The sequence below is a fragment of the Sebastes fasciatus genome, chromosome 4 (genome assembly GCF_043250625.1).
Source record: "Sebastes fasciatus isolate fSebFas1 chromosome 4, fSebFas1.pri, whole genome shotgun sequence".
Lineage (NCBI taxonomy): Eukaryota > Metazoa > Chordata > Actinopteri > Perciformes > Sebastidae > Sebastes > Sebastes fasciatus.
The window spans coordinates 3735698-3762541 of NC_133798.1; the positions used below are offsets into that span (position 1 = coordinate 3735698).

Genomic DNA, 26844 nt, shown 5'->3' on the forward strand with positions numbered 1-26844 from the left:
CTGTTGCTGCCTGAAACACACACCCACGTACATACATACACACACCCACGTATGCATAACTGCGCTGCAGGTGGGCACTCACATGCTTCCCATGTGTAATCATACACACACTCACACACATAGATACGCTGACCTCTTTCACATACTCCCAAATGATTTTCAGACATTAACATGGACAAAAGGAAGGAAAACAACACTGTTTACTTAGATTTGGAGGGTGAGAGAAAGTGTGTGTGTGTTTTTGAGAGAGAGAGAGAGATTTATTGTTCTGTAATCTGCTCTTGGGATCCTTGGGGAAGTGGAATTGCAACACCTGATTATCCCCGAGCATCAACAAGAAAGGTAATTCTCCAGAGACAGATTGAAATTCTTTCTCTCACTCTCTCTTTCCTTCACTTTTTCCATTCTCCCCTTTTCTCCTTATCTCCTTTCTCTATCACTCCGCACACACAAACGCACGCAAGCACGCACACGCACGCACTTCCACTCCTGTCTACACTGCCTTCTTTCTTCCTGCATCGCTGTTTCTCTCAGCCGTTGTCCCTGGTGCTTTTCTCTCTTCTACTTCTTCCTTTTCTCTTTCATCATTCTATGTTAAAAGGCCCAGCGGTTTTGAATGATTGCTGCTGAGAATTTCCTATCACTGAAATAATTGTGCAATCTCTGCTGCCATTTCATTCCCTCAGACTACTGCAGGTTGCCATCAGTGGAAATAGACAGAATCATTTGCAACAGGTAAAAGGATCTCGGACTATTGTGTTTTCATGCTTGTTCCATATGTGAAATACTACTTTGTGAAGGAGCCGATCAACTCCTAGCACGCATGCAGACTCATTCAGCGTTGTGCTTGCGACTTACTTGGCTGCTATTCACCTTGAGGAGAATTAAATTTCACTTCACCTTCAGATTCAATTTGCCACTCAGACGAGGAGGCCCCGCCTCGTATCTCAGAAAGTTGCAGCAATTCCAAATCCATGTGTGCAGAGAGATTGCATTGTAACCCTTCCAAGTGACTGACAGCTAGTCAGGCTGAAATAGGTGAGGCAGCTCAGAGCGGTGTTGCTGCACCAACAATAGCCTTTTTACTTAGCCGCACCTCGCTTCATTTCAGTTCCATTACATTCAACCGCTGTTTAAGAAGCGCATTTTTTTCTGTGAAAGTCGCAGCAATCGAACAGTTTCAGCTAAGATCATCATTCATATTTCAGCTTTGGGAAAACTCTTTGACTGCAGAATCAAGCACACTCGGGGGGTACAGGGCTTCCTATGACACATTGAGCTCCTCTCTCCTTCTCTCTCTCTCCATCTGGATGCATTCATGTCCCATTCAGGCATGTTACTAACTTGATTTCTTCCCCGGAGGCTTTGTGCTTTCTCAGTCTCATACATGGATTGGTGGTTACACCTGGATCGTGGTTGCATCGGCTGCCTGCTTGGCACCCACTACTACTATCATTATTATCAGCCATATTTCTATTATTATTACTTCTATAATTACTGCTATTATTATTACCAGTAGTCATATGTCTATTATTATTACTGATATTACTATTATCACTCTATTATATCCACTGCTATTGATTATTACCTCTGCCAAGGCCAAAGGCCTAGGAAGGAGGTTATGTTTTCACCGGCGTTGGTTTGTTTGTCTGTTTACAGGATTACTCCAAAAGTCCGGAATGGATTAGAATGAAATTTGGAGGGGTGAGGTGTGGCACAATGAACAATCCATTTGATTTTGGTGGCAATCCGGATCATGATCCCGCTTCGGGAATTTTTTTTAATAACTCCGCTGTAATGCTATAACACATGCGCAGTGTAAATGATGACGCGTACATGACGCGTCACCCAGCCTCTTTCCTTCTGCCGGCAGAGAGAGGGACAGAGAGAGAGCAGGGGGTGGAGGGAGGGGGGACACCTACCTGTAGATTCAACGTTTTTTCACATTAAACTCTGTGAAATTACAGTTGAGTTCGACCAAAGCACACTTGGTGATTGTTAGAAAGAGTAACGATGACGGTTTAGGTGAGTTTTATTTTGTTTCTGTCCAGTTTGAATGAAGTGTTTTACGATGCTCCGATACGTACAGCTGATCTCAACATAAACAAGAATACACGTGGATGATGGCGCAAGCTGAACGGAGAGGGGGGGGGGGGGCAATCGTACTCGGGCAGCTTGGCGGAGGTCTGCGCTCTCGGAGTGCCATTCTAGTTGTTATATGCTTTTATTGTGGTTGCTGTGCATCACTCTCCCTCCCTCTCTCTCTCTCTCTCTCTCTCTCTCTCTCTCTCTCTGTATACATACATTGTCAGTTGAGCTGTAATGCCTTTTTAAGTACATTTCCAACACATTGGTGATATAATACAATGGTACTGCAAGTGTGTTTCGAATGCTCACAAATCATGATTTTCAGTTTTGTTTAAGTTTTGTTCAAGTCTCAGAGGTCTGTCTCAAGGCTCAGAGGTAGAGCGGGTCGCCCACCAAACGGAAGGTCGGCGATTCGATCCCCGGCTGCTCCAGTCCACATGTCAAAGTGTCCTTCAGCAAGAGACTTGCTCCTGAAGGCTGTGCCATCGGTGTGTGAATGAGTATTTAGATTAGATCCTAATGGGCAGGTTGGCACCTTGCTTGGCAGCTTCTGCCATTAGTGTATGAATGTGTGTGTGAATGGGTGAATGCTGACATGTAGAGTAAAGCGCTTTGTGTGGTGGGAAGACTAGAAAGGCGCTATATAAATGCAAGTCCATTTACCATTTAAAAAGTTATGCTAATTTAGCATACTATTAACACTTCAAATATACTCAAGTACTCAAGGACTACTTGAGTACACTTAAGTATACTTGAAGGTGAAAAAAAAGTGTACAAGTGTACATTCTTTAACAAGTTTAATTTAAGTATAATATTTTTTCACCAGGGCATATATGATGATTTGTCAAAACTTCAGATTTAGGGACTCCAAAAAGCTACAGGTTCTCAGAAGTTTATCAAGCATGACTAATTTGTTCCCCTTGCACACACATCTGAAACCAATTAAGTACAATATCAACTAGAAGTGCACTCGGAGAGCGCAGACCTCCATCAAGGCAGGTTTGTGGTGATAATGCACAGGCTTAGCAGTTATTAAAAAAAAATCCCGAAGCCAGATCATGATCCGGATCGCCACCAAAATCGAATGGATTGTTCATTGTGCCACACCCCACCCTTCCAAAAAATTTCATTCAAATCCATTGCAGACGTTTGGAGTAATCCTCCAAATAGACAACCAACAAACAAACCAACGCCGGTGAAAACACAACCTCCTTCCTAGGCCTTCGGCCTTGGCGAAGGTAATTAAGAGAGGTCCTGCATTATTCATCTTAAGCCCTGTGATCTAGTTTTGTGAGTCTACTTTTCTCTTTTTCTCTGTCTCCATTCACCTGTTTTTCTATGCATATTTGCAATTAGTACATAAAAAAAGCTGAGTGGAAACGCTGGAAAAATCCCAAAAAAAAAATGTGTGGCTGAAGACGACAAAGTGCCTTAACGAATGCATCGTGACGTATATGAAGCATGTGACTGAAACGTCACTCAAGTTTCCACTTTAAAATACATTGGATATGTGTTGAGCGATAAGGAGACCATAACGTTCCGCAAATGAATACATGAAACAAACCTAAATGTCATATTTCCATCACGTTTTCTACATTGTTTTGACCATACGAGGTTTGACTGGGGCTCTTTTAATTACGCCATCTCGTTACGCCATCTTCTTCTGCAATGGGTTGATGGCACACAACTGGAGAATTAGGGCAACCAACTGCTTCTCAGCTCAACTCCTAATATTTGCTTCCTGGGAAGTTGGTTAAAATTTGCCCTGCATTTTTCATGTAAACCTGACTTCTGTATTTCCTTTCCCTGCTCTCACTCTCTTGTTTTCAGTACTGAGGGTCTTCTGCAGTAGCCTCATCAGCTGTCCTGGGAGATCTCTCTCTCTCTCTCTCTCTCTTCCCTTCATTTTTTCCTCTCTTCCTCTCTCCCTTTCCTTTGCCCTGGACATGGTGTCATCGGCTCCTGTTGATGTGTCGTCCACGTGTCTCTGATCCGGGTCATCGTCCTTCTGGGAGACTCAGCCAGTGTTTGCTTTGTCTTTGTTCATAACTGTTCTTACATCGAGTGCCGGCGCGGCAGGCTGACATGTTCTTCTGTCTGTCTCCATCTCCCTTGTTTCAGTGCACTTCTGCACACAACAAACGTCGATATTCGTTTGAGAATAACTAATGATAATGAATGTTGAATAAAGCATTTGAATACTGATTTGGAGGTGGATTACCATGCAACCGTCGAAGCTTCGAAGCATTCGGGTCAGCCCTACAGTCAACAGTGAAGCAGTCGTTGTTGGGGATGCACCGATACCACTTTTTTTCAGACCGAGTACAAGTACAAGTACTTACATTTGGGTAATCGCAGATACCAAGTCCCGTCTTGCCCGCACCGTCGGGGAGGTTGAGTGTGAGCGATAGGACCCGAAAGATGGTGACGAGAGGTTAACGTCACGCTGCTGTAAAGTGGTATCGGTGCCGTTGTATCGGAGCTATTTTGCGAGTACGAGTACATGAGCACACCCCACCAACAATGCTCATACAAATGTTGTACAAATAGTGAAACCATCTGAGCCAAATTTGTGATTTAGGGTAACATAGATAAAATTGGCTTGACTTGATTATTGAGGTCTGAATGTAGCAGATAAAATGATCTCTACCAAAGCTCCCGCATTTGCTCTCCGTGTCCTTTCTAAACAAGAAGCAGAAGCTGTCTAATATGACATTACAATCACCATGATATATGGAACATAACCAGCTGCACTAATGAGGTCATTCATTTAGCTAATTAATGCACTAAATAGAAAATGTTTTGATGTCTGCACATTACTCATTGTGGTATTTCGATTGAGCGCCGTGACCTAAAGTACTAAGGAGTTACCGTAGCTCTATGGAAATTAAAAATCTGAGGCAGAATGTGGACATAGAGTCCTTGAGGGTAAAAAATACATACGTGGGCTCAGATGTGATCAGGACAAAACACAGAGCAGTAAATGTCCAGGGAGAAAGGATCGAGTAAGTCCAGACATACTGTAAAGGGGCTGAACTGAAAGAGTTCCTGGCACTGCTGTCCCAGCAGTCTGCCATTTGTGTGGCTGAGAGGGCAGCTGCTTTGTAGCACTGAAAGCTTCCCACATTGGAACAGAACAGCCTGAGGGCACAAAGCACTTCACTGGACAGAGTCAACACCTGTGGTAGATCTGAAATCACATACACGTATGCAAGATGACACTTAGTAATCCAGTGGATGGACTACGGGAAGAATAGCCGGGCTTCTACGGCCACAACTAACGGATATCAGAATAAAAGATAAAGATAAAGTAACAAATCATAATGTTGAATGTGTCTTAGGAAATCAATTACAAGTGGGAAATTATACATGTCAAAATGAATGGCCAAATACAATGTGTGACAACAAGACAAAATTGAGCATGGCTCACATAGCGCCCCCCCCCCCCCCCCCCCCCCCCCACTGCTTGACCCCTACTAAAGTAGGACTAAAGGTTTTGCCCTTTAGGAACTAATGGAATTAATCTTATTATTGAGCAAAATGTAGCTTGTTATTATCTCACCTTCCTAAAGTCCAGGGTGGACAATTTTTTTTAAATTTTGGGCACCCTGGACCTCTAACCCCCAAAAGGCACAACTCGACTACACTGTCAACCATCATACCAAATTTGAAGTTCCTAAATTAAATAGTTTCCGAGTTCTGCTCCGAAAAACGAAATGGAAGTCGAAAAATGTTTGCCCAAATACAAATATTTTGGGCACCCTGGTCTTCTATCCCCCAAAAGGCACAAGTAGACCACACTGTCAACCATCATACCAAATTTGAAGTTCTTAAGTTAAATAGTTTTCGAGTTCTGCTCTGGAAACGAAAGTGTGGCACGCCAATGGACGGAAGGATGGACACGCGGAGCGCTGTATACCCCCGACTACGTTGTCGCGGGGGTATAATTAATGGCCAAATACAATGTGTGACAATATAAGATGATTTACATTTTTCCAAAAAGAGCTTCGCTAACCCACTTTTCCAAATGTTTATCAGTCAATCAATCACTTTTCTTAATCCTCATGAACCAATCTTCCCATTGGCATAAATGAGATCCACCACATAGCAGTTCTTTAAAAAGAAAATATTTCACTTTTAAAGCTGGTTTTCCCGTCATTCCTTTCCTCCAAAACAGTGGTGAAGAACACCAGGAGCAAATGCCAGGAGTTGAGTTTTCATTCAAATAAAATGATAACAGGTGTGTTAACTGCATGCCAAATTAATCGGAGCACCCAGGGCCAAATTTAAAATTCAAGTTACCACATGACCGGTTGCTGACAAGCAATGCAGCATTTAAAAGTGCTCACTCCACATAACACACACCAGGGCTACATTACATCACTCCCAGCAAACCTTGATGAGGAACAATGAGGGCGAAACAGCATCACTGATCTGTTTTAGTCTAATATCCTCTGGTCTAGCTTAGCTAAAAAACACAAATACACTGAATCTGTTAGCATGTTAGCTTGGCGCTAACAACCCAGCCTGATTGTAACCGGCATGCTATCAACAACGTTATCTTCAAATCACTTGTTCAACCGATTTTAGCAGTTTAGATGACACTCCACTGTCCTACTGTTATAACAGACATGTGAACTAACCACAGACACTTGCCTTGTGTGCCGCTGCAGAATGAATACAGGTGAAACACTGGAGTGGATTATTTGGCGTTATTTTCGGCACAAAATAAAAATACAATTCTACTATTATGCGGGGAACACATTTTCACATACTTGTGTAGATAACAGTTCAGCTTTGTGGTCCATGTCCCTGGCTGTTACGTCTATTTCTGTGTAAGTACATTGAGAGCGATGAAAAAAGAGAGTCAAAGGTTTTTCGGCCGATTCAGCATGTTGAAACGGCGGTGGAGCCCGTCGGCGAGAGAAATCACTCTGATTGGCTGTTCAGCCTAAACCAATCAGTGCACGAGAAGAGAAACGGAAGTGAGGAAAGCAAGCCAACGAGTAAAGTCAAGAGGAAAACTACAGAAGGCTCTACTCATCTTCATTTCTTCTGATCATTCCAATACACGGATATTTTCACAGTGACATGGCAGTCTGCAATGAAGCTAAGTGGTGAGTGAGAGTGGTGTGAAAATGGCCGGTAGACGCTGCTTTGTTTCATGTACGTATCGTAACAACGGCTTGTGTATCCACTGTCCTCTGTCTTCCTGTTTCCCTTTTTGAATGATGAATACAGACTACCGCCACCTGCTGGTGTGGAGAGTTATTTCATCTCACGCAGGCACAGAACGTACGTGCTAACTGGCCATCGGCTGCTGTCTTTGCGGTGTGTTCAAATGCAATTTGATCTCCGATGTCAGGTGAGTGTGTCTGGGGCTTAAAGCCTCGGCCACACCAGGAACGTCAGGAGCGCGTGGCGGCTGCGTTACCTGTTGTTTTTTATTTCAGCGTCCGTGTTCACAAGTTAGAGCAGCCATACTGCCAGCGTGCTCAGCTTTGTCTCTTCTTTCTTTTTGACGCGAGCCGCGCGTTTCACAGCAGCAACAGACAGTGAAGGTGATCTATTGACTGTATATTGACATCATATCAGCTACATTACTACAGTTTCAATGTCTATCTGTAGAACATGTTACGGAGATGAAAAAAAGTAAAGACTTATTTTTAAATCAACACTTCCTGCTTTCATTTCAAAATATAAAAGCCCTCAAGCTTTTCTTTTTCTGTGGACAGAATTCCTTCATTTGTTAACACGAGGCTTTTATTCTGAAATATGTGCAGGACAGTGCTGTGGAACATGCAGTGACCTGCAGGGCTCCATAAATGTATATAGAACGGGGTTTTAATTGTGGAATATTACTATTATTTAGAAATTACCACACGTTTCTTAACCTTTCTCTGTCTAAAATAGATATGAATGATATTTATAATGAAATGAAATGTCCATTATGAAAGGCAAACTCTATGTAGAAAGAAAGGGCTGACAGCAGCAGAAATGCAGCAGAAACGCAGCTGGTGTGAACACCCGACGCATCAATCACGCAGCCACTGACGTTCCCTGTGTGGCCGAGGCGTAAGGCACAGCTATGCCTAAATACAGCCTCACACAGTCAATAGCATTAGTCTTTGTCTTGTTATTACTTTACAAGTCAAATATTAAATCCTTTTTGTGGGAGAATCAAATTAGTCTATTGTATTGTTCTAAATGTATCGGCGTTGTATTTGCATCAGATTGTGGTCTGGGTATCAAGCTACGTATCAAATCATCTCAAATGAAGGGATGCACACCCCTATTAATTACACATAGCAATTCAAACAAACACAAAGTCTATAAGGAAACACTTCATGTCTTTATGTGGAAACTACTTCCTGAGTCTCTGTTAACAATGTATTATTATTGCTACAAAAATGGTCTACATAAAGTATTCAACAGCATTTGGGGGTTTCAATTTGGATGTTGATATGAAAATAAAAAAAAGTCCTAAAAACTGGTCCGTGTTTTACTTTTAGAATACAAAAAAGGAGTCACAGCAGTTTGACTTATAGCACAGAGCTGTTTTGATAAGAGAGGAAGTGCTGCGTGTCCTCATCTGAATTCATTTTGAAAATCTGCGGAGCATCATCCTGTCCTCAGCCTCCTCCAACAGGCTCAGGCCCAAGCCACTATGAAGATACACTGTATGCAGTACATTGAGAGATGGGGATTAATGATATCCGTCAGGCCGAAGGAATTCAGTATTCAAACGCTTCTTTGAAACCTGACTGTACAAAGAGACCGGGAGGATCTGAAGGGAGGAAGGGAGGTGCTGCTGAACAGCCTTTGGGCGACTGCATGCAGCTGCAGGCCTCAGATGGCAGTGAGAATCAGTGGGTGGCAAACTCACACATCTTAGATAATCTTCCCAAAGCAAAAGTAAAGTGTCAGTCTGAAAAAAAAAAAAAACACCTTTTGTATTTGTGCCATGTAGTGCTGGCGAGCTGCAGTGGAACAGCGCTGTGGGACGAGATCAGGTGCTTCCCCCTTCCTGTTCGTTTTAAGTTCTACTAAGTGTTCTACATAACTTTCTACTGCAATGACTCATAATTTACAGCGGTTTAAATATTGTTGTTTTAACAAATTAGTATATATATATAAGAATGCACATTTTTACATGAAACCCACGCACTGCCGCTTCACAGCAAGAGGGTCGCAGGTTCAAACGCGGCTTGTGGCACTTCTGCGTGGAGTTTGCATGTTCTCCCCGTGTTAGCTTGGGTTTTCTCTGGGTTCTCTGGCTTCCTCCCACAGTCCAAAGACATGCATCCATCCATCCATCCATCCATCCATCCATCCATTTACTTACGCCTATCCGGGGCCGGGTCGCGGGGCAGCAGGCTTAGCAGGGAATTCCAGATATCCCTCTCCCCAGGAACATTTTCCAGCTCTTCCTGGGGGACCCCGAGGCGTTCCCAGGCCAGACCAGATATGTAATCTCTCCAGCGTGTTCTGGGTCTACCCCGGGGCCTCTTACCAGTTGGACGTGCCCGGAAAACCTCCGAAGGGAGGCATCCAGGAGGCATCCTGATCAGATGCTGAACCACCTCAGCTGGCCCCTTTCGACACGAAGGAGCAGCGGCTCTACTCCGAGCTCCCTCTGGATGTCTGAGCTCATCACCCTATCTCCGAGGCTGAGCCCAGCAGCCCTACGGAGGAAACTTGTATCCGTGATCTCATTCTTTCGGTCACTACCCAAAGCTCATGACCATAGGTGGGAATTGGAACATAGATGGCCTTCCAGCTCAGCTCCCTCTTCACCACAACGGTTCAGTACAGCGCCCGCATAACTGCAGATGCCGCACCGAACCGCCTGTCCATCTCCCGCTACATTTTACCCTCACTAGTGAACAAGACCCCGAGATACTTAAACTCCCTTGCTTCTGGCAGTGACTCACTCCCAACCCGGAGGGCGCGGTCCATAATTTTCCGGCAAAGAATCATGGCCTCAGTTTTGGTCATTGTGTCTATCAGTTATGTATATATTGCACTCACTTGAGCTGAGATCTGGGAATATGACAACATTGCTACAACAAAGTGTGATTGGACAGGAGAGATGAGCAGTCAAAAGATCTGCCGGGTTGTAAATGAATAGTTTACTCAGATTATCAAAATCAGTTTAATTGCAGATTAAACTGAAAGTGCACATCTGAAATGTCACTAATAATCCCTCATTGCACAGAAATACTGCATGCTCATTATATCCTGACAGACACTGGATCTTTGAGGCTGAAACTGACTGATATTGTCAAAGAAATGTGATAATGATACATCGGTTGTTATTGTTTTTTTAACATAATACATTAAAACTGAAGTAGGTGAGACTGGAGCCAATATGATTAAAAAAAGTTATTTTTATAAAATGGTCGCTATATCGTGACAGTAGTACATGAAATAGGTAACTTGAAAAAAATCATGTTCCTCTGTGTCCTCCGGTTTCCTTCGCTGCTCCTAACGGCATCTGCAAGATTTCACAGACCGGAGGAAAACAAGCAGTAAGAGCTGACCTGAGGTCTGCCATCCAGCTACCGTCTATGAGAGCCGGCTGTCAATTACTCGCGAACTCCGACCAAACGGTCAAAATAGGCAGCGCTGATCAAATATGAATCAATATTCTGTTACGTTAATGCCTATTTCTCTCCTCACATGTTTTCAGAATCATCTTGTAGTGTACGGTGTAGCTGTAAAATTAGAAAGTTTGTGACCCGGCAGCCATTGTGAAATCTGGTGAAGGAACGCCAAGTTCTGGTCACATGACCGGGGCACAGCCAATAGGAATGCTCTCTCAATGACATGACCTGTGATTGGTCAAAGTCTCCCGTCACGGGGCTAGATTTTCTAAAGCCTGAAAACAGAGCCATGAGGAGGAGCAGAAGTCAACACTTGAATTACAATATGCTGAAAGGTAATTATGGGATATTTGCCCAATGATGCCAAAAATAAACTGCCTACTGACACTTTAATGGCAGGCACCAATTCTAAATTACCGCAATTACCAGGCGCCCTTGTAGCCTGACTTCATGCGCCCATCTCTGGTTCATATCCAACCAGAGACCTTTGTTGCATGTCATTGTCCATCTCTCTCTCCCCTTCATTTCCTTTTAATCTCTCTGTAAGGACGAGTGTGCTGCTGCTACTTCACCAGCCAACTAGGTGCTCAAGTATCAAAGAACCAAATATGAAAACTCCAAAACAACTTCATTCATCATCTGCGCCAAAACATGAAATAAAGATGATTCTTCCAGTTAGTCTGTCGAACTTCACTGAGGTGAATATGTTTGACAAATAAATAAATAGTTATCAATTCTATATATCCTTACTTGTATACTGCATAATGTCGGCATGTACACTAGACATCAACAATTACATACAAGTTCAATCTCACAAAGCTGCTGTGTGATCAGCCAAGTCCATTTGTCTCAACAGGGCTTCAGAAGCCTGCACTAGTGGAGAAAGCCTCAGGCAGAGATTACTCCAGGCTTGTATCTGTACAACTCGTACGACCGTGAGCAACAACGGACTAAGTGCTACACATCCAAATGATTTAGGTGTTTTCCCCCATGACCTTTTCCCAATAGGAAGTGATCCTGCGTGTGACCTGAAGCTATTTTGCTGGAGGGTAACGGCTGTATATCATCCTGCTGTCTGCAGGACTGAAGTCAGCATGCTTCATATCACTGAGAGCCAACATGACAGATTCAGGGAACCTGAGGTAATGGTGAGTGAAACAGACAGCTTTATCCGCTGGTAAATCCCGCGACAAGCCACCGTCGTTCCACCATGTCTGCCTTGTGACTGGCGTGCAGAAAGCACAACAAATCAATCCGTCCGCTATCACTCCAGCAGAGCCACATAACAAACAAAAGTATCAGAAAGTTGTGTCCACACTAAGCCTGAGGGGATTGAAGAGCAGACCCTCCTACTGCTGCTGCTGTCTGCTGGTCCACAGACACTGACTGACAGAGACAAATGTGTTTAGTAAAGTCTGTGACATATAAATAATATCTGTCCTTCTCCTCTCTGCCACTGATTTATATTATATATGAATTTAGCCAACAGTATAGTCAGGTCATAAAAGCTTTTATATTGGCCGTTCTGACCACCTGGGGTCATATATATATATATATATATATATATATATATATATATATATATATATACACATATATATATATGATAAATATAACTGTTATATTCACGATTTAAATACTATGCATCCAAAAAAGACAGAAAAATGAATTCACACTAATTTTTTCTGATTTCTAAAGCTGTGTGTATTAGGGGTGTGACGATACAATACAATACACGATATTGGGTTCACGATCTCGATACAATACAATATTAAAACAATAATTTTAACACAACTTGAATGATGAAAATATATGAGTAGCCTTTTATTTAAAAGACACAAAATACAAAACACCACACAACGTCTATGCTAATTTTGCCCGACTCCTCCAGTATTGCCTGGCTTACCAGCACTAGGGATGTGACGGTGCACTAACCACACCAGCACTAGGGATGTGACGGTGCACTAACCACACCAGCAATAGGGATGTGACGGTGCACTTAAATATTTGATTAATATTCATATTTTTGGGGAATATTACTGATTATCTTTAATATTGGCAAATAACCAAACCTGCTTCTACCAGATCCCAACACAGAGGTAGCAGAAGCTTTAAGTAAGCTACAGAGAAGATGCAGCAGCCTCTCAGCCTGCAGCCTGAGGGGGAGAGACATCACTCTCAGATTCAGGCGCCAGAGGTGACCAATGACCAGAGGCAGATTTGTGTCACAGTACATTTCACATCCAACCGACCCCTTGTTGTTTGCGAAACAAAATTTAACCCCTCTCACAATAAACCTTCATAATAATAGCAGATAATGTGTTCTACAGGCTACATTGGTGGCTCAGTGGCTGGAGTGAGCAGTGGACTTGCACTTATAGTGCTTTTCTAGTGTTCTGAGCACTCAAAGCATGTCAGCATTCACCCACACATTCATACACTGATGGCAGAGACTGCCATGCAAGGTGCCAACTTTGCCCATCAGGATCTATTGTAAAATTCAAACATTGACAGCACAGCCTTCTGGAGCAGCTAGGGTTCAGTGTCTTGCTCAAGGACACTTCGACATGTGAGCCGGGATCGAACCACCGACCTTCTGATTGGTGGACGACCTGCTCTACCTCTGAGACACTTTATCCTCGTTGGCAGCAAGTTGACGACTGTGCAGTAAGTAGGGGTGGGCGATATGGCCAAAATCTTCCATCATGGTAAATGTAATTTTATATCACGGTAACAGTATGACATAATAATTGTTCTGTATATTCAATTAAGAAATGGTTTTAAATAACTGTACCATGCTTCACATTTGATTATTTTCTTCTTTTATTTGGAACTTCCATACGAACAAAAACAACTGCCTCACATGAGACAACACTTAATTTTAAAACAAAAGACTCACAACAGTAGGGCTGAGACAATAAACCTAGATGTCCCGATTTGATACTATCACTATTTTTAAGTATTGGGATTTGATATTACGATTTATTGTGATTTTTGTTCAGCTGCTATCCAAACCCAAGTTCAGTGGTGTAGAGGCACTTTAGCTCCACACCACTGGATAGACAGCACCACTAGGCCAAATTGTGTTTGCCATACTAACTTAACATTACAGCTGGAAAAATGAATTCACTAATTAAATCCACGCTTGACTTTATATCCTCGGTGGTTGTGTCAGAGCAAGCAACTAATACGCCTGCTTGGAGATTGTTTCTGACCACGAGAAACGTTGGCCGGACTGTGTGTGTGTGTGTTTTTTCCCTGTGAACTACAGTGTATTTAACCTGTGTTTCTGACCACGAGCACACAACCAATTAGGCTTTTTGTTAGCGGCTATAATTTAATTATTGGAATAATAAATAATAATAAAAAGCTGAGCAAAACTCGGAAGAGCGGCTTGTCATAATGAGAATAGCGCTGGTCCGCCTTAAAGGTCAGCCTGACTTAAGCGAGCCTGAGCCAAGGTTGTGGCTTACTTCGAGGCTAACCCCTTCGGTAAACAGACTGCAAGACATGGGAACTTAGCTCGTGTCTGGAGGAGTTGTAGCATTTCTTCACCGACAGCCTAAACTGCACACACATTGCACTGCTACGATCACAGCTATACCGTTAATGCTGTCTTCATACTTGCTGTCAGTCCGTCACACGCACGCTCTCTCTCTGTCTGTCTCTCTCTCAACCGCACGCTGACACTCGCTGATGAGTTATTCCTACTTGTACAACACATTTTAGTGTCAGGTGTTTCCTGCAGCCCCCACCAAGCCTCACTGGAGGACTTCAGCTGTGGGGCAGCACCTGTGGGGTCATAATGCAGCCTCAGGGAAATATGCTGTGGGATTAAGAAGACAGTCCGTGACATTGGCAACTTAAGTGTTAGATTCCATATTGGACACATCGTGCAGCCTGCCGCTGTGAGAAAGTGATCTCCTGCAAACGATGACATGTATGCAGGCAGGCAAAGACTGCACAAACACACAGATTTCAACGTACGACGTTTCACAAAGGCACACATAAGAACACTGCACACACACACATACCGCCTTACACACTTCCTGCTTATGGGATGAGACAAGTGTATGCATGAGTGGCTGAATTAGCAGCTTGCACTTTACTGCATTTGGGATTTGGAAGAGGTGTGTCTGTGTGTGTGTATGTGCGTGTGTGTGTGTGTTTGTCATGTCTGGAGTGTCTGTCTGCATGAGTTGTTCATATTTCAGCCTGCACATGTATGTCATGTCAAACCCACAAACCACTGCACAGAGTCTCTGTGGTGAGGGTTAAGACCATTATGAATCTCCTGTGGGTGTGTGTTCATGTGTGAAAAGTGACAGAGTGGATATTGACTACCATAAGCATTGTCCCCTTTCTTTAATCCAACCTAACCACCCTGCTTATAATAATAAATAAAACGGCGGTGTTTATGGCTGGAAGCTATTATACATGTTGACTACCACTGGACTGGGGACACGATCAAAATGCTTGTGTTTGTAGCTCCCATTTTAAAACTCAATAAACTCATAACTGAGTCCATGTCATGGTAGTTGTTCTGTACACGACCACAGATAGCGTAGCTGTAAGCATCTAGTGACGTGTGCTTGTAATTTCTCGCTGGTGTAAGGTTACAGGTTCTCCACCAAATACTAAATATTGGGCCACTTGCTAACGTCTTCTACCCACTCAATAATAGCACACAGATCTGGAAAGTCAATTTGTATAGCTTACATTTGCAATCTTTGGTGGTTAACGCCCCTTGCATAGCCTGACAAGCTACCGCACCCCGCCGTACTTCCGTTGCCAAAATGCGTGCGCACACCTACACGCCATCATTGTTTGCAAACTGTAAAAAGGTCTATAGGCTCACTCTTCTTCGTCAATCCAGTTGTTAGTCCTAGACTGTTTGCACAGAGCTGCTCACTCTTTCTTGTACTATTGTACTATTGCAGCTGCCTGTGCTCTCTACTGCAGAGCAGCGGGATATTCAGAGGCTGGATTCACTTAGCCTACTTGTACACTAAAATACAGTTCCCTGTCTGGTTTTTAGCTTAAGACGAACAGCTAAAACATCAGATAACAGCAGTGCAAAACTATTCCTTTAGCAAACATCTAGAGGAAGATTTAGATGATTGACAGACCTCATTAATTCTGCACTCCCTTCCAACAGCTTATGAGCACAAAAGATAGCAGACTACAGTGACAGTAATGTTAAATCATCAGCCTTTGATAATGTTACATTAACGTTAGCTTATCTTATAAATGTCATCATGTTGGCCGGCACATTTTTGTGGTTTTGTTGCCATTTCTTGTCTGATTTTCTATTGAGTCTATAGATGAATTTAGTCCATAGATATGGTCTCTTCAAGACCCAGTAACGTTAGCTAACATTACTGTCAGAGAAATACGTTACTGACATGCAACATGTTCCTTGCAACAGGTCAAGCAGCTAAATCATCTACAATTTTTCGGTTGCAGAGAATACTGCAAGTCACTTATCCTTTTATCCGTCTTTCGCGTTATTGTGGAGTTTTTACTTGTTGACAAAAATTGTAATACACCCTGTCATAGTTTTCAAAGGGAAATATTCATTTAGTTGTAGTTGTTGTAGAAAATGGTCTTACAGTAATATTTTTTGTCAGTTTTGGTAACAAAATTAACACTGAATTCTATCTCCAAGACAAAAAAAAAAGAAAAATCTGTGAAAAATCGATTCACTCCAATCTGGACAAAGACCCTCTATCAAGACCGATACAAATAAACAATAAAATCAAGCTATCAAATACCACCTCTGGAGATCAGTTTATAGATCCCCAGTTACACAAGTCATTCTAGTTAAAGAGATTGAGAGCGTGCCACCGTCAGTAGTTGGGTCATGAGTGAATCATGAGCTGTTTGATTAAAACTGCAGTGGTCTGGATATTAAAGGTCCCATATTATAAAAAAGTGAGATTTTCATGTTTTTTTTTTATTATAAAGCAGGTTTATATAAATACTGTGAAAGTATCGAAACGCTCAATCCACAGGGAAATATACACAGCCCGTATTCAGAAATTCTGTATTTGAAACACGCCGTCAGGATTTCTGTCCATTTGTGATGTCACAAATATACAATATTTAGACCCTTTACACAGATTTAAACGTAAACATTCTAAATGTGTCCCAGTTTATTCCTGGTTGCAGTGTTTGTGAATGTCATCAGCTGACAGGAAGTAAAACATGGACCCAAGTTGTTGCCTAGCAACGCACTTCTGTTGCAATTTTGTCGCAATTCCGTCGAAATGCGCTAAAATGGAGCGTTTAAGACAGAGGGTAAATACAGGCATATTCAGACAGACAGTTAGAGGAAAATATAGTTTTTTTTTAACATTACAGCATGTAAACATATTCTAGTAGAAACACAAAATACGAGTATGATCCTGAAAATGAGCATCATATGGGACCTTTAAAGGAGCTATATATACAAAATTCTGAGTCTGGCTGGGATTGCCTCCACACAGCTCTCACCAGAGTTAGATTGACCTTCAAAGTCTGGGCCGGGATTGCCTGCACATGCACATTTGGCACAACCTGATGCTAGTTAACTTGCAGGTGGACACTAGCTGGAGCCGGCAAATTAACTTTTAAGAGTTCAATCTCAGCATATCTGGCTTGACTTTTGTTGCCTGCAATGGGCTTTGACATAATCTGAACTGAAAACTCAAGAGTAGCAAATGAGAGTTTGAATAACTCCCGATGTCAAAATACCATTTAAATTGAATATTGTCGTGCTGCAGAGATTCTATAGACTTAAGAAGGCATCTTTATTTGGTACAAATCCCCACAAAAATCACACAATAATAATTTTTATATGTTTTGCTTCGATCGGCTGCTGATTGACTATGAGCGGAGCTAGGGCTGAACAATTAATTGACTATTAATCACGATCACGATTTTGGCTTCCCACGATAAAATGAACATGATAGACTGCGATATTGATGTTTAAAATGCATGCTCTGCTTATAGAAAACTGCTCCATAAACTGCTGCAATTTGTCACAACTGTAAATCCAAAATAAGCTGTAGAGGAACAACCTTAAAAACATTTGGAACAACTAACTAACTAACTAACTAACTAACTAACTAACTAACTAACTTCCCATGATGCTGCTCAGAGTGATCACAGTGACCGGCTCATCTGCCGACAGCACGGAGCTAATGAGCTCCGTTAACAGAGGTTCCATTGAGTTACATGCGTTCAGATGGTAAATTATAATGCTTTCATGATATGTTCAAATGTAATCTTATATATATAAATTAAATTAAATTGTGAAATAATTAATGAAATTATTCAAACTCCACTCATTCTTTTTGAAATATTATTTCACTATTCTCGTTTTCATAAGAACAAATTCTATTAAGAGTTCAATTTAATTTCATCTTACTTTCTTTTTTTTTCCCACAAGATTTTACAAGTGTATTTATAGTCTGTTTGTTAGAGCTAGTCAGCCTCTTAAGGGTTTAGATAGCCATGTCCAACCTGCAGGAGGTTCTGATGGCTCATAGAACACGTTTTAGGGGGAATAAATTCCTGATGAGTGAAACTTGAGGTGAATTTGTCTTTGCATGTCTCTACTGCAGAAACAGACTCCGGACAAAATCTGTCAAACCAACAATTGCCAGGGTCGCATGTGACTACTGCATATGCACACATCGCAGTGTGAATGCTGAAATGATGTATATCGTGTAGCTAGCCTAGACAACACCATTGTCTTTTCATTGTATATTACAAACCCAATGAATCAGCCTCCAGTTCAAAGTCAGTGAATGACAACGTTTTTTTTGTTTAATCTAAGTAGTTTATATTTCCTCTGCTGCCTAACTAACGTATTATTCTCATTGAAACCTGCAGTCTGGTCTGTTTGTATCAGTGACAAAGCATAAACACGTAAACACATCAGCCTCTCGCCGATAATGTAATCTGGCACCGGCTCCGAGGACCGAGCGGAGTGGTTGAGAGGAGTGTGCCAAGCACTCCGGCGGCTAAATTTACTCACCCGCTGTAACCCCGGAGCCTAAGCAGATTCTATTAGCACTTCTCAACAGTTCAGTACACCATCAGTCTGCCATTCTCCATGTTAATGATGAGCGTGCTTTGCATCATACCAGCCTCTCTCAGCACAAGGAGGAGCTGCACTTTGAACACTTAGGAGGATCCAAAGTGCTGCATTAGAAAATACTGATGGGGGTGTAAATCAGCACATACAGGCGTGTGTAAAAGTTTACATCTTTCTTAGGTTTGCATCTCATCCTTAAACACAGGGAGCAAGATAATGTCTTCTATTAATTTCACTTGCAAGAAACTAATGCTGAATCAGTGAGACAGTACCACTTCAGCATCCACATCCAGAGTGGAAACAGTGCCCTCTGTTGTAGGCTGACACTGTGATCTAACAGCTGGCTTTGTTCACATTTGGATCTATTGTAGATTTTACTTCCCTTTATTACCCGAGAAACTGATGCACTGGTATAAAGAATGCAGGTACTTGGAGTATCTGAAAGCAAACAGCATTCATTTGCATTGGCATTTGTAAAAATGCAGATTATTGAGAGCTGGGCACATGAAGGAATTTGAATTAGTGAGGATTACAGGTTTAGTAAGTACACGATAGACTCGGGCGATAATAACGAGATTCCCCAAAATAACGACTCCCTGCCGGCGCAAAGCATCTGGGAATTGTGTATTTTTAAGATGTTTTTAAACTAATATGTGTTATATAAGTAGCGAACTCCTTAAGAAATAACTCACTGCGTAGGTTGTGTGCTTAACATTAGCGAGAGGCGGTGTTTGCGGTCGAGAGAGAGACAGACAGACAGACAGACAGAGAGAGAGCGAGGGAGTGTGTGTGTGTGTGTGTGTGTGTTTGTGTGTGTGTGTGTGTGTGTGTGTGTGTGTGTGTGTGATGGAGTGACGGTGAGAGGAAGTCAGCTGTAACTAGCTGTGATAGTAGCAGGCTGTGTACAGTTCAGGCTGTCTGTGAATAAATGGTACAACTCCTCAGGACACAAGCCGAGTTCCAGCGTCTTGTAGGACTTTTCCATACGTGACTCGGCAGGGACTTACGTCTCCATTACAACAGTCACCCACTCAGTTACTCAAAGGAGTGGCTGTAAAACGGTAATGAACACATTTCATTTCCTGTATTCTTCACAATAAAAGTCCCCCGTTCAGTTAGTTAGATCAGTTAGAAGCTACAAAAGTAGTGAAAGCTGAACACACAACGTCTTTCTCTCTGGTCTCCTGCACACTTGTTTGAGAGGGAGAAGAGGGGGGGGGGGGGGGGGGGGGGGGTCACTGGCAATTCTTTGGTTTTAAACCAAAAGATAAAGGAGAGCCAGAGAACATGAATGAACGAAGTGATTTGTAAACTGTGCGATAAACAAGTCGGGACTAAAGATGGAAACGCCACAAATCTCCGCTCCCATCTTAAAACTCACCATCCAGAATACGCCAGTCTGCCACAGACTCCCTGCACAAACAGCAGCCGGACCAAACCTCCCACGTTGAACAATCAGCAGCTGAGGCAAAAAGCTTTGCCTCAGCTGATGAGTTTACAAGTAAGATACATGACAAACTAACCTAAACAGTTAGAGTACATAGCCTATTGCTCCTATACTTTATGAAGATAATAAATTAATAACACAGACGCTCCGTAGTCTGCAGCCTTGTCAATAACAGCACATCACCGCTTCACGTCTTCCGTTCCTTCACAATAAACTCCCTGGACACAAACACTGGACCACTGCTCACTAGAGGGAACTAAAGTCATTCACAGCTCAATAAAATAACTGTTTACAATTCGCTGTTAGCCGCCGAGCTAACGCGCTGTGTTTGTGTAAACATAGCGGCGGCGGATGAGAGACTGAGCAGACGGAGCAGATTGAAACGTTGCTTTCCTACATGTTTAACCCTTTCATCGTGTTTATGCTTGCTGAACACGTTTAATGATAACGTATCTTGGCTTCACACTTGTAAAGTTTTATTGCACTTACGTATGCCGGGATCAGACTACACAGTATTTTTGTCTTTGACGATGGTCACCATGTCAGATCTAGCGATCACAGCGCCATAAACTCTTGCAGTGTCTTGGTCGGCTGACTGGCAAGACTACACGTATGACCACGACCAATCACGGCACGTCGTATTCCACGATCATGCGCTAGTTCAGACGTCATCGGGAAGGCGGTTGAAGCAACTGTCAATCATGGCGACAGAAGCGTTGTGTTTGATGCTGGTGGTCTGGTGTTGCGAAAAGAAAAAGAAAAGAAAGAAAAAAGGGTTGTGGATGAGCTCCTGGGTGGCACAGAGAGGACGGTACGGGCTGTTCATACTTCAGTCAGTTTGGTTGTCCCACCTGACAGCAGTGAACTCGGCATCCCTCCTCCTTTTCTCCATGTTTGTTTATTACCAAGTGACCTGACTGCGCTGGAGAGAGCACCTGATTGGTCGACGCAAAGGAACACGTCGTTGGAGATGTCACACTAGACGTGTCAAGACGAAAAATTCTGACAGGCTAGACGTTTCCTCGGGGTGTCGTGGGACGTCCCAGACGTGGCGTCGGTTGTCGTGTACTATGACACACTACACGAGATAAGAGGATCGATTTTCGTACACGACACTCATTTCATAATCGGGCTGATATCGTGTAGTCTGAGTCAGTAACGAGCGTAGTCGTCTTCACCTGGTCCACTGTCTCCACCGCGGACTCTCTGATCAGCTGTTCACTGACTTCGCTGTGTGTGTGTTTGTGTGTGTGAAGAGCTCCGACACAGAGCAGGAAGAGGCTGCAGCGTCATAATAAATACTACAGTCTTTAACCCCCTGGAGCCCGTTTAATAACGGGTATCACAAACCATCCCTAAAAATAATAATTTTTCTACTTCATCGCGTTTCAGACAGCCTTTTGCAATGTGTTTATCGCGCAAGTTCATATTAAGAGGGAAAGATGTTGGTGCTTTGAGGTGTAATTGTGAAATGTGGGAAACATTTGTGTAGCTATGGCAACAACACAACCCAAGCTTTCTGATGTTTCCTTGAGGGACAACCACAACAGAGCGAAAACAGAAAAAAGCTGGCGTGAAATAACAGAGGCACTTCAGCAACCCGGTGAGTACGCTATACTGCCATTAGCTTCAAGCTTCCTTCCCGATGACATCACGCACGTCGTGAAAGACGACCAGCGGTGATTGGTCGGGGGACCGACGTGTACTGTAGTCACGACAATAATTTATGACTCTCAATCGCCTAATCTGACATAGTGACCGTCGTAACTGACAGAAATATTGAGTAGTCTGAACCGGGTACAAGTGTCAGCAGTTATGTATCACTGCATCTGAAATGATGTTTTCCCTCTCACGTGTATTAATTCAGCCTTCGTGATTAGCAGCATGTTCTCAAGCTCATCTAAAACAGAAAATAAATCCTGGATCAAGAGTCTTTCTCGGAGATGTTTGATAAATGACGGCCCTTATCTTTCCAAGGAACGGCGTTCTCCAGCTGTCTATTGACGTTGGAGGAGAGCTTTCGCCGAAGAGTGCTCCAGTGTTAATCATGTCAGCGGGTGCATATTTCTCCTAAATCCTACGTTCAGTTAGTGATTCGTACTGTCCCATTTAGCAGAGGATAAAGGAAGACTTTGTTCCACTTATTAATGTGTGTTGACTCAACTGATGTACAGCTCTGAGGAGGAAAATTAAAACGTGGAGAACCCAAGAGGAATACTGTCAGTCCTGTGTGTGTGTGTATCACTGAAACACTTTATCAATGAACAAGACCATCCTCTCCATTTGATAGTAAACAGACCAATATGAGTTCTCATCTGGTATCTTAAAGGTCACCTATTATGCAAAATGCACTTTTCCATGTCTTTTAAACATCAATATCTGTCCCCAGTGTGTCTACAGGCCACCATAGTATCATAAAAGACCATCCTCTCTCTTTTTCTCCTCCTCCGTTTGTCCGGAAATGGGTGCAGAAAAAAAAATCGCTTTTTTCCTTGTATTCTGACGTCATTAGAGAATGCAAGCCACGTGAGGGTTTCCTGGTCGAACCAGAGCAGAACCTTCAGTAGCTGACCCCGCCCCACAGCGCGTCACTGTCTCTCCTCCTCAACCGAACTTGAGCAAAGTAGCTCCTACAGTTAGTCTGCAAGAACCAGCAGAACAGGCTTCATGTACTCCCATCATCTAAATATAACATGTTCATTCACAAAGGCTTTATGTAATTACACTGTTTAAACAGATGATATTTATATATTATATATATTTGATGTCATGCATGTAGAAGAGTACAGGTAGTAAATAGTGACTGTAAGCAACACAACACATTTCTGTTTCACAGTCAAACTTTATTTGAGTAGACAGATGACAATATTAATTATTCACAGCATTTGTAATCATCTCACCTGTTAGTTAGTTATGTTAACATGGTACAGGAGAAAGTCTTCAGCTCTGGTAAACTATGGTAAGCTAAGCTCCGGTGGTCTGTAGTCATGGTAACACAGAGACAGCTACTACTGTAAATAATATACCATTACTCTGATCTTCCATACATTTATCTTTTAGCAGAAATAATGAACTGACTACTGTTTCACATCTTCTATTTTCCACCCTGATGGTCGCTGTGTTTACACACCGTGTCATAGCGGTAGCATGTAGCTAACCCGTTAGCATGTATCTACATGCTAACGGGTTAGCTACATGCTAACGGGTTAGCTTTGTATCTCCATGTAAACAGAGCTAACCCGTTAGCATGTAGCTACATGCTAACGGGTTAGCTTTGTATCTCCATGTAAACAGAGCCATCTGCTCTCAGCTGTCTGCTCTCCTCTCTGTCTGCTCTCTAGAGAGAGAGAGAGAGAGGTTCTCCGGGAGGGAGGGGGAGGGTGACGCTATTGTTGAGGACGTTTGATTGACAGAAAACGCTGACCAATCAGAGCAGAGTGGGAGGAGACAGAGGCTACAGACACAGAAATCAGCACTTTTGGAAATGGGCTGAAACAGAGGTTATAGAGACATGCTGGAATGCATGATCTGATTGTTTTTTTGAAAAAAAAACTTCAGAGACATGGTTTGGAGGTGTCTGAGACCTATAATAACTAGTTTAAATGGAGTATAATATGTGACCTTTAAGGAAGACTTGATTTGTAACTTCTGATTGACATGTACAAGTTCGTCCAGCTCTGACCTGAATTGTGTTGTTGGACAAATGACCTAATCTGATTTCTGAATTTAGGCTGAGTTTGAGGAGTTGGCCAGAGAGGGATATAAATGGGGCGATGATGCAAATACAAATAGTACATTAAAATGGGACACTAACTGTCAATGGATTTGATGCTCTATACTCACATTGGAAGGTAAGATCAAAAGTTAACATAACAATGCTGTTGCAGTGTACTTATTATTTTCACTCTTTTAAAGTCTCCAGAATGCAGTCTCTGAAACTCACATTTTCCTGGGGGACGACCCTCAGACCTCCCGCTTTGGTTTAGAAATCCTCCCTTATTTTAAGGTCTCAAGGTTGGCAAGTAGCCTATGCTAAAAATGTGCTTTTTTTGGGCTTATTCTAACATTGGGACGGCATGATTCAGATATTATTGCCGTTAACCTAAAGTTAGCCTTTCGCTTATTATTATAATATTATGTGATCACAATGATGGATAGCAAACTTCAATAACTACATGAGCCAAAAACCATGGCAACCACAAGGCTATGTTCCAAATCGCATATTTTCTTTTTACTTTTAGTAAATACTGCAGCTGCCCTCACAAAGTAGGCTACGTACGGTCAAGTCATTCACTGTAGGTAACTGATAAATAGACTAGTGTGTTCAGTATAACAACAGTTCATGTAACCATAATGTTCCTACAGGGATTTAAAGGTCCCATATCGTGCTCATTTTCAGGTTCATACTTGTATGTTGTGTTTTTACTAGAACATGTTTACATGCTGTAATGTTAAAAAAAAACTTTATTTTCCTCATACTGTCAGCCTGAATATGCCTGTATTTACCCTCTGTCTGAAACGCTCCGTTTTAGCGCATTTCAACGGAATTGTGACGAAATTGCAACGGAATTGCGTCGCTAGGCAACAGCTTGGGTCCATGTTTTTCTTCCTGTCAGCTGATGACATTCACATACACTGCAACCAGGAATAAACTGGGACACATTTGGGATGTTTAAATCTGTGTAAATGGTCTTAATATTGTATATTTGTGACATCACAAAAAATCCTGACAGCTTGTTTCAAACGCAGAGTTTCTGTATACAGGCTGTGTGTATTTCCCTGTGGATTGAGCGTTTCAATACTTTCACAGTATATATATAGAACTTAAACCTGCTTTATAATATAAAAGCCATGAAAATGTCACTTTTTTTATAATATGGGACCTTTAAGGTGTTGGTGGTGTACACACTTTAGTCATCCTCCTTCTCTCTGGAGGCTGCTTCAGACCCATTTTTTAATCATATCTGACTTTGATGACTTCAAACTTTTGACCAGAACAAACACTCATCTGTGGCTGACCTTTGATGTGCTCGTTGACGACGCTCTCCAGCCGGTCCAGCCTCTCCATAATCCTCAGCGTCTCTCCTCTACTGTCCTCCTCCAACTTTCTGTCGGCCTCCCCGCCGCTCTCCGCAACTTTGGGACCCCCGTTGGCCACATAGTTGGTGATCCAGCCGACGTACAGGAGACACACAATGTTGGTCATGCCGCTCAGTATCACGCATGTCGACACCAAAGTTTTCGTTCTCCTTGAGCACAGCATCGCGACATCCCTCCATGGGCTTCCTGTGTTCCAAACGCGCGCAGGCAGGCAGGTGGATTGAGGAGGAGGAGAAGACGCACTCGACTAAATGTGTCCAACTGGAGCGTTGCGATGCTGTGGAGTCAGTCCGCCTCTGCACGCTCGGGTCCCGGCTGAGACATAAATCCTCCGGAGGCTTTAAGCTTGCCGTAATAATAATAATACTACTATTTCTGTGGTATTTATTCCAACAAGGAGAGTCCCCGCTGAGCAGCCCGGAGAGTCGCGCTGCGCTCAGCCTGCAGAGCCGCCAGACGCAGCCGGTAGTCCTCACACAGGCCAATAGGAGGGGAGGGGCGGGCTCTGCTGGTACCACTGCCGCCCCCCCCAAAGCTAGAGATACACGGGGGGGGGGGGGGGGCGACGCTTAGAAGCTTAAGTGCATCGATCCAAACAGTGATGGATAGGCGCGGTGAGGTAATGGCAGGGAAACAGGTGCGTTTTAGAGCAAAGATTGTAGGCTACTGTCTTGAGTGTGTGTTGTTTGTGATGTGCGTGCAGTTTTGTGAGTGTGTTCCAACACTGTAGATTCAGTTTTCAGGACTGTAGCACAATTATTAGAGGAGCCCTGTTTTCTTTTGGCTTAAAGGTCCCATATTGTAAAAAGTGAAATTTTCATGTCTTTTATATTCTAAAAAAGGTTTAAGGGGACTGTTTGTAAGAATCAGAAATTGCTTGTTAACAGTGACACCTGTGGCCGTTAAGTCAACGAAAGTCAGCGTTGGGTTCGCGCTTGTGCTCGCTCCACATAGAAGTGAACGAGCATCACTCAAAACAGTGAGGTGACACGTCAGCTAAAACCACAATATCACTCTATATTTCTGCTGCTTGGCAGTAATGTTAGCTGACCAGACGAAGGTCTCTCCATGAATCAATGCTGATCCTAGTGTTGGCTTTTCCTGCCTCAGCCTCCCGACCGCGGCCGGCGGGAACAGGGGAGACACCGGAGTTTTGGTAGGAGACGATAACGTTTCTCTCTGCGGAGCCCCGTCACTTCACAAGACACGGGATACCTCTGTTGGTCTGGAGGAGCTGCAGCAGTTATTTCTGCACAAACGTCCACTCCATTCACTAGATATTCTCAGAGTTAAACTAACTCTTCTGCAGTGTGGAGTGTGTGCACATGCACGTGAGAGTGGAGCGAAAGAGCGAGAACGCGCGCGGTGTGTGAGTGAAAGACAGGCAGAGGAGCAGAGTACAGCAGAGACTCTGGTCCTGGAGACCAAAGCTACGGTCTCCCCCGCGTCCTCCGACCGCGGCCAACACTGTTTAACAGACGGGCTTCACTAGATACAACCAAGAGGTTTTGGTGCTTCCG

At 43.0% G+C, this 26844-nt stretch overlaps 1 protein-coding gene across 3 annotated transcripts in view; it reads right to left on the minus strand.

Moving 5' to 3' along the window:
* The window catches only part of LOC141765512 (polypeptide N-acetylgalactosaminyltransferase 18-like), a 215266-nt gene extending 189467 nt beyond the window's left edge, over window positions 1-25799 (minus strand). For all 3 annotated transcript variants that reach the window (XM_074631545.1, XM_074631544.1, XM_074631543.1), the window contains exon 1: window positions 25244-25799. In XM_074631545.1, coding sequence (XP_074487646.1) covers window positions 25244-25487 — 244 coding nt within the window. In that variant the 5' untranslated portion in view covers window positions 25488-25799. The remainder of the gene's footprint in view (window positions 1-25243) is intronic.
* Between the last annotated feature and the right edge of the window lie 1045 nt (window positions 25800-26844).